This window comes from Sinocyclocheilus grahami, unplaced genomic scaffold, assembly GCF_001515645.1.
Source record: "Sinocyclocheilus grahami isolate Dianchi unplaced genomic scaffold, SAMN03320097.WGS_v1.1 scaffold457.1, whole genome shotgun sequence".
Classification (NCBI taxonomy): domain Eukaryota; kingdom Metazoa; phylum Chordata; class Actinopteri; order Cypriniformes; family Cyprinidae; genus Sinocyclocheilus; species Sinocyclocheilus grahami.
In genome coordinates this window covers 923811-933192 of record NW_015505636.1, presented here as the reverse complement: position 1 = coordinate 933192, position 9382 = coordinate 923811, and the positions used below count along the sequence as shown (strand labels likewise).

General features: G+C 39.1%; 1 protein-coding gene across 3 annotated transcripts in view; it reads right to left on the bottom strand.

Moving 5' to 3' along the window:
* Positions 1-192: 192 nt before the first annotated feature.
* dusp3a (dual specificity phosphatase 3a) overlaps positions 193-9382 on the bottom strand; it is a 30063-nt gene continuing 20873 nt past the window's right edge. For all 3 annotated transcript variants that reach the window (XM_016234756.1, XM_016234758.1, XM_016234757.1), the window contains 2 exons: positions 7385-7611; positions 193-4078 (listed from right to left, as the gene is read on the bottom strand). In XM_016234756.1, coding sequence (XP_016090242.1) covers positions 3870-4078; positions 7385-7611 — 436 coding nt within the window. In that variant the 3' untranslated portion in view covers positions 193-3869. The remainder of the gene's footprint in view (positions 4079-7384; positions 7612-9382) is intronic.

Here is a 9382-nt window from a genome sequence, read left to right as displayed (position 1 = left end):
ATATATATATATATATACACACACACACACACACACACTCACACAAATTGACAATAATATTTTTATCACCATAACTTTTTATATCACCCTAATATTTTTATAATAATTTGTAATTTCGGTTTTATGGGTTTAACAATGCATTCTCCCAGTTTGGACTCACTTAACTATGAATAAAACTAAAGGGGAAAAAAGCACGTTTTAAGTTTTGCGATTTATTTTCAGACATCATAAAACAAAAGAACATTTTCCAGTGTAAGAAAAAGAACTGTGATTTAATCAAGTGCACTTCTACAAAGTGTCTGCAGAAGCTGTACACCTAGCTTTGTGAAGTGAAGACATGAATCAAAAATATATAATCCATCTTCAGGCTAAGGCTTTAAGGTGGGATGTTTAGACAGCCTGTGTCATGTGAATGCATTCATTTGACCTTCACTTCAAGCAATCTGTAATTCCTTTCCTGATTAAATCAGAATAAAACGAAACCGTAAATCTGTTGTTTAGTCACACCAAGACAACTCCCGAACTCAAAATGCCAAACATAATTTGAGAGTGTGGACATTTGTGCCAAACCCTCCTGCCAAATTTGCAACTGCTGAGGTTTCCATGTCCTTTACAACAAACAAGTGGTCAATCGTTTACAATATCACATTACAGCAACAACACAAAGCATACAGGAGTAAGAGGCGGCACATAGACGATATAGAGTTACATGTAGTCAGCGGCGTTTGAGCAAGTGAGTGTGCACACATGAATGCAACTCTGTGCTTGTACGCATGGACGAAACAAAGAAGCAAAAATGCACAGACAGTACTTCGCACCGATGCCAAAAAATGCAAGTGCATCAAAAATGCATCACTTTAGACACCTTAGTTTGTGTTATTCAAATAAAAACAAAAATATCACACATTGATGAGACATAAATACAAAATGACAAAGCAGCATTGTGATATACTAATGACATCATTACGCCATATAGTGGTACAACCATTTTCATTTAATCTTCCCTGTATAATTATATTGTTTACGATTTCTATGCACTGTGTAGCATACATACAATCGGATACATATGAATAAGAGGCAATACATAGCAGGCCAGTTTGTGCAAACCACATGGTTTATCAACAGCAGATGGCAGTGTTTCTCCTTCCACAGATCCAGTTCAGAAAAGGGTGTGTTCTTCTTCATCTTCTGAAGCCTTGTAGCCAACAGAGCCACATCTTTGTGTTGAAATTTCCAAATATGCATATTGAAAATTGTTGCTTTTTGAGGTTAAAAGTTGCTGCTTAAATCTCTAAAAGCACAAGAAGATTTCAGACTGATAAACTCCAATCGTTTGCTTGCCATTGGCACAGACCATCCTCATTGGTTCACGTTTTTTGTGAGGGCACACAGGTTTCCAAAAGCTACAGTTGATTAGGTTGTATAAAGCCTAGGTCTCCAGATTATATTAAAGGAATGTTTATAGTTTGAATGTTTTCATACATATAGGTATTTGTCCATTTTAAATGTTCTTAGACAAAAAAACTAAACAAAACAAAAAACTAAACAATTATTGTGGATTAGCTACAGTAGTATGAATGTTGTGAGGTAGTAGCCTGCAACAGTGTCACTTGTGAAAACAGACTGATCCTCTAATACAATGTAAATGATAAAATAATAAAGCCAAATACACCACTCCATCAAAGTGAAAAGAAATACTGGATAATATATGGAAGTTTTAGCAAACAACTGGGTGTGTGAAACAAATGTGGTGTTTTTGGGTAAATGTGCCATGGCATTTGAAAATAAAATGGATGTTGACTACACTTTATTAGATATTTCTATTGTTAATAGATACTGGTCATACACAAATATTATGGACAGGTCATACATTCATATATGTCAACATCTAAATATGTATATACAAGTATATATATCTGGAATATAGAAATATAAAAAAGAGGCATAAGTAGTGCTTTGTGTTATAATCTAGCCTACGATTTGTACTATATTTTCCTTCAGTAATAATAAATGTAGAGGCCCAGGGGCTATTAATATTAGATCAATCAAATTTGACAAGAGAAATGAGACTAATTCAAAAAGCTATGTGTTTGAAACTTTTGCATGCACTTATTCCAAATGAAGTGATGCTGGTTCTCCTTTAAAGAGGTCATATTATGAGAAATCAAATTTTTGGGTTAACTTTAAGACATCAACATTTTCTCCCCAGTCCAAAAATACCATTTACTGAAGCCAAGCTACAAAAATGTCTCATACTGAAATTTTTGATGTCAAAAATGTGGATACTTTAACATACGACCGCACATATTTACACATCAGTATAGCCAAACCAGTCCCAAAGAAGCTATACAGAGAAAGTAGGAAGGATACTGTTATTCCAAAACTGAATAAAGAGTCAAATGTGGGAAAGTTCTGCTGTTAAAAGTCTGATCTGAATGAACAGCACATTTCAATGCAGACCTTTTTGTGAATCTGCCGCAATGATGCTGTTATTGAACGATGGACAGCATAAGCTATACCGACAACTATCCGTTACTCATCAATGTAACTCCCTTCACATGCAAAAAGGATGCTTATATAGGAGTCTTAAAGGCACAGCAGCAAAAACGGCCTGCTTAATTGGACTAACGTTATGAGTGGACCTCGGGGGAAATAATTAAATGATAAAAATATGTATGATATGACCCCTTTAAAACCTGAAACAAGCCAGCAGTGCAGCAAAATGAGTCAATTCCAGTGCTAAAGTGATTCTGTTTTAAGGACAAAGCTGAGCCCGAAGTAAACCTAATCTATTTTAACAGCTACCCTTAAAAATCTGATCTACACTCCACAGATGTCACTGACACGCTTCCTGCGATCTCTGAACTAGCAGTATGAAGGGGCACTGGGCCTCTGGGTTACAAACCTTGTGTAAGGGCACATCATTAGGCAGTTGGCATGGCAGAGGCTCTCCATCTATCGGACGTGTCTCTCTGGTCAAGGCTGACTGTGATCTTGTGATGGCCAAAATGTGGCATGAGACTTGGCAGTGAGAGACAGTGATTCCAGAGTAAAGAGATTTAATGGGGCTGATGCATTATCACTGCTGCATAGAACCGGGTTGAACCTGTTTGTAGCATCTGTTAAATCTGAGCTACAACATACAGTTGGCTTGTTGTAGATATATCTTGTTGATTGTATGCTACCATTCGGTACAAAGTGGAATGTTAATTTAGTGAGCGAACGGGGTGTGTGCTGGTACACAACAGTTTTGTCCTCCTGATTTAAAATGCTGGAAAGCCATCAAAAATCTGGCTGTAGGTCTGTTAATGGGTTAAAAGTTGAATTCGACGTGCTTTTTTATACCTAAATATCATATTCTACCACATACAAATAGAAATGGGATGAGCAATCGCAGTATTTCTGTCAAATCGGAACCCATAGGATGATTGTGCTCTACTTTACATGACAACTGGGCTAATATGCTCCAAAAGTTGAATTTGTGAGATATACAAACAGTTGGGTACTGGAATGCTTCAGGTGTACCTAGTGAAAAAACGGAAGCTAATTATCATGGGGAATAATGCAAAAACAAAACAGTTGTGATGACATGTAAAATGCTGCCCTTGCTCCTTCTATAGCCTTAATTATTCAGATATGCCAGTAAATTTCCCTTTACCAGCCAGCTGGAAGCAAGGGTAATTATTCAGGACACTGACAACACCTTGTGTGAGTGTGTATGTGAGAGTGTGTTTGAATACACTTTGTATATCTCCATGCTTATGCTCTGGATGTATGCATACATTCTATTAATATACTTGGACTGGAAATAGTGCACACTAGTTTGACGCCTGCATTTGTGAATAAATGTGGGGGTAGAGCACATTCTATCATTTGGTCTTCAACTTGCCCTCCTTCGCCAGCTTTTCGTTGAGTTGGCACAGCTGGCGCAGGAATCCATCATTTGGGCCGATCTCTCTCTTGTGTCTTACTGTACCCGTTGCAACTCGTACATCCATCTTGTGACGGAGCATGAGGTAAGCTATGACGATAGTGGGCGAACGGCTGTAGCCCTCACGGCAGTGAACGTACACCTTTCCTAGAAGAGTAGTAAGAAAAAAACAGTTAAAAAAGGCAGGTTTTGAAGTACCTCCGAAGATCTCATTCTTTGAGGATACAAACGCGGCTTCTGCCACAACATCAGTTCATTGTGAACATTCTCAAATCAACCTTCAGACCAATTCCCCTCCAAACATGCAACCACACACATACACATTCATTATTGTCCAGCCTACTCTCCTGGAGGAATTCACCTTGCAAGCCTCTGCTGTGCTTATTTGGCAGATGCAGCAGAGGATCTGAAACCTGATGCCTCCTCCGAATGCTTACTTACATTTTCCCGTGAGTCTTTGTGCTGTTTATGTGTCAAGGAGATAACCTTCATTGATTCTTAAATCTCTGCTCCCTGTAGATCAATATAGAGCTACGGCTATGCAAAACTACATATTTTTAAGGCAGCGGCTATTTGCACTAAGTGAAAATAGCATATTTTCTTAGAGATAGATGATATTTACACTAAGTACAAATAGCTATAGATTCTATTTACACTGTTAAAATAGCAGTACTTTCAACTATTTATACTCCTTATGGCAAATTATCTGCACCTCAGTATTGCAGTACATTTTAAAACAGTATGCAATAATAACGTATTGAGTGTAAATTATCATTTTAATTCAACTTATTAAATGGATACCACCTTCTTGGGCCAATAAAGCCCTCCCTACACCTACCTTAACCCTATCCCGATAGTTTATTTTAAACTTTTTTGATAATTTCCTTCATTTTTATTGAAAGTAAATGCCTTTCCGATGTGATATGAGATTTTAAAAGGGAGAAAAAAAGTTCAGCAAAAGGCGGATTCAAACCCGGGGGGATCACATCAAAAAGACTACAGCACATGCTTTACCATCTACACTACTGGAGCTATTATTAGACAAATCTTCTTTTGTAGTGTTGACTCCCAAATTCCCAATCACACATTGGTGGCCGAAGTTAGTGTAAATAGCTTCTGCCAACAAAGGGGGCTATTTGCACTTACTGTAGTGTAAAAATAGACACTCCCTATTTTTTAAATCAGCTGGCTAGTTGGTTTCTTAAAACATTAAAGAGGTCATATGATGCGATTTCATTTTTTCCTTTCTCTTTGGAGTGTTACAAGCTCTTGGTGCATAAAGAAGATCTGTAAATTTGCAAAGACTAAAGTCTCAAATCCAAAGAGATATTCTTTATAAAAGTTAAGAGTCAGCCACGCCTACCTAAAATGGCTCGTTCGAACACGCCCCCACATATCTACCGCCGTTCTCGACCCCGCCGCCTCAGCTCACTCTTGCCCGGCTTCAGCTCACGCTACACCGGGGCTTTTGCTTACGCTATGCTGCTGTGTTTTTCGTTGTGAAAGCGAAACTACTTTGGTTGGCCTTCCAAAAGAGGACGATATCGGCTTCATCATGCCTGGAGCTGATCCGTGCTGGTCGCTGAGGAAATACATCAACTTCGCGCTGTCGATCACCGGAACGGCTTTCACTGCGGACGAAGCGGAGTCCAGCCCGGGGTCGTCACATGTGGTTGCCGCAAGCCCGCCGGACGCACCTTCGTCGAATCCACCGGTGTGTGACGCTGTTTCGTTGTGAAAGCGAAACTACTTTGTTTGGCCTTCCAAAAGAGGACACAACTAGAAATCAGTGGTTAAGTTGTATTTACAACACTGTTCCAGAACAGTTCAACCCAAATATTCAGATGTGTGCAGCGCATTTTATGGAGGACTGTTTCCTGATCCTGGTAGAGTAGACTACAATGCCGGCTGTTCTGACTCACAGACTGTAAGTATGTTTTTTATATTTAAAAAATTTGCCACTGACGATTCAAACGCAAGTTTTTTGGGCAGTGTAGAGTAGCACTTGTTGTTTGTCATTTAATATGACCCCTTTAAAATAGTCAATGTGACATTAGTGGTTCAACCGTAATTTTATGAAGCTACAAAAATACTTCTTGTGCGCAAAGAAAACAAAAATGTAAAAAAAAAACTTTTTTCTACAACATTCTGATTCTGACACAGAATCAATGACAGAATTTTAATTTTTGGATGAATGAACCTTTAAAGTGCAAAAACTTCAGTTCTGTGTGAATGGTGCCTAAGGATGACAGCACTCTGAACTCTGGCCTCTCTATCACCATCTGTGTTTGAAATATAAAATTGCACCTCACATGCAGAGTTTTTTGTAGTCACTTTTTAACATCGAGGATGATGAATGATGTAAACTTGAAACCCCACAAAATCCAAACCAAGTACTCAAAATAATTATTTTAGGTTCTCTGTAGTATATATGGGTAAAGAAAGAATACAGATTTTTTTATGTGCTCACGTAACTGAATATCACATCAATCCTCTGCAATGCACTGTTGCTACAAAGACCTACAGTAAACTTAAAACAGGAACAAATCTAAAACTAGACGACAAATCAGCCATCGAGACCCACCCCTATGCAGAGCATATTTTTAAAACTTCAGTGTGACTTAGTGGCAGCGGGAGCACTCAGACCTTCATCCCTCCCACTGCTCATTGCAATTCAGCCAGCAAATTCGCCAGATGACATCAAGCCCACTGTCTGTCGCAAATGTCACAGCTGAGCTCAGCCTCGCTACAAAGTGGCAGCATATATTCTAGAGGTTTTGTTTCAGCTTAAGCTCTCAGTGAAAAGATTAGTGTCCTCCCTCGACCCAGGCTTGGCGTCTGATTTACCGTTTACTGGGCTCCTGCTGCCAAGATGACTTGCAATTAAGATGCTTTATAATTGCTCCTCTGTGTTAGAGATGGCATAAAATCCATGCCATAAAAGATAGGTTTAAATGCACCAATTAAAACGACTGATGTGAGATATCTAGGGATAAAATCTGTGTGTAGGGACTACCAGATCCACTTTGGGATGCATTATTATCTGTGGATACATATACTGTAACATTTCAATAAATCCACTGTACTTTTTCCTTTCATTTTTTTATCCTAACTTTTTTAACTTGTGCAAGCTAACCATTAAAACAAAGTGATGAAAAAAGAAAGCTGGCATAAGGGGAAAATAAGTAGCTTGGCTTGTTAGAGAATGGTCAAGTTATGAATGCCACAGAATACTATACATTCTAACTCCGCAAAGACATCGCTGGCGTCATACTTCATGAATTATCAAGAAACTGTGTCAAATGGACTGAACAAGATTTCTGTAATATCTTGGGATAGTCTTGTCGGTGAATGGAAAATGTTTTCTTTACAATCAGTTTATGTAAGTCTAAAGTGGGTATTTGATAAGAAACAAAAGCATTTACAAAAAGAGAAGAAGCACGAGCAGCTGACCTTTTCCATGTGCCAGAGTCTTATCGATGAAGTCTGCTGCTTCCTCAAAGAAGGCACTGATGTTGAACTGCTCAGTGTCATTGGCCTGTATGCCATGGTACGTGATCCCAGTTCCTGCGTAGAACTCTGCATTGGTGTTCACATGCATGAAAGAGTTTCCCTCTGCGACATTCAGTATGTGTGTCACACCCAGCCGCTGCAGACGCATCACATTCTGGGCCACAAACCTGGGGAGCAGAAGCAGAACATGTGTCAGATTCACCTGAACCAAACAAACCAATTTTGTGATATCTTAAAGGGATAGTTCACCTAAAAATGAAAATTCTGTCATCATATACTCACCCTCCACTTGTTCCAATCCATTTAGCTACTATCAACTGTTTGATTACCAACAAAATATCTTCTTTCGTGTTCAACAGAAGAAAGAAACTCCTACAGGTTTGGAACAACTTGTGAGGTGAGTAGATGATGAAAAGATTTTAATTTTGGGATGAACTGTCCCTTCAAAGCAGTGTTGTAGGCAAGACCAGCTCATTTGAGTCAAGACCGAGACCAGAAGAGTGTTGAGTCCGAGTTAATAAAACCAAGACCATGAAAATATGGCCATGCTCCTTGAGTCCAACACAATATTTTTTTGGGTCTTGGACTCGTCATGGAACATGTCGACTCGGTGTTAACCTGAACTCGACCCTCTTCTGGTCTCAAATGCAACCCTGTCTTAATGGGTGTTTGCTGACAGTGATCTAACAAATCAACCTGTCATTTTGACATCAGGTTTGCAACGAAGACCTGTTCACACAAACAGTGATAATTAAAATAAAATGCATGGTAAACTGTGTCATGAAAATTGTCAGCATTCATTATTGGTGGCAAGAAATCTCAAACTCTTTTTGTAAATTTGTAACTACTTTCTATTTTTTTAACAATTCACATCATATGAATTCATAGAAAATATTTTAGGCTTTCCCATCAGAGTCAGCATTATTCACAAATAAATTTCTTAGGGTATATTAAAAATGTATGACTTTTCTTGTGTTCTTTTCTCTCACTGCTGAATACCTTGTAATCATTAATTCTTGATAAAAGAGTTACATAACCCCTTATGTTGCGTCATGTAACTGTTTATCAAGAACGTTTCATGCATTTGCGACAAACAATGGCAATCTGCGTGCTCTCAGTTTGTAGTTCCAGTAAACCCAAGGCCCTGCCAACCCCACCCAGAAGCCTCAGCTATGGATCGGTCTGCTATGTCTGGTTTGAGATTGATTGGAGTGAATTGTGGAGCCACTTTTAGTTGGCAGAGATGTCGGCGCTATGTCAGAGGGTCCCTGGGGACAGCAGTGTTCTAAAACCAGAACAGACACACCAAGGAGATCTTGGCTGCTGCCCAGAGGCATACAAAGAGCCATAGGCGTCCAGTGTAGTGCCCAAAATAGGACTCCAAGTCCACAGAGAGAGAAAACAAGAGATGAGAAAAGAGATGAGCAGAATGCTCTGTCATGTAGTTGCATTGTCTCTATTTTGCTTGAGCACCTGGAACTCTTTCTTGTTTGTCTCCTAAAAATCCAACCTCTTTATGTCTCTCTAGTCCGCTGCTCAGTGCCATCCATTGTGAGAATGCAGTATATGAAAGACTGCACATATGGGATAATATAGATAATATATATATATAACCTAATACAATTATAATACGTTATTTACACAGACACTGTATTTACACAGTTTAAAAAAGAACCCCCTAAATAAAGATCAAGTCTCCAGGCCGTTTGGTTTATAACTGGAGGATGTAGCAGCCCACCAGTCTCTATTTCTGCCAGCAGCGCAGGCTCTTCAGTGGTGATGAAGTGATGGACTCGGATGCATCGCCCAACACCCATAATTCAAACTCTCCCCCACTGAGATCCTGTCTATATGGAGCCTTTGCAGATTGTGGTCATATTTCTCCCAGTGTTTGTATGCGTGTATGCATGTGCATGAGAGAGAGAGAGAGAGAGAGAG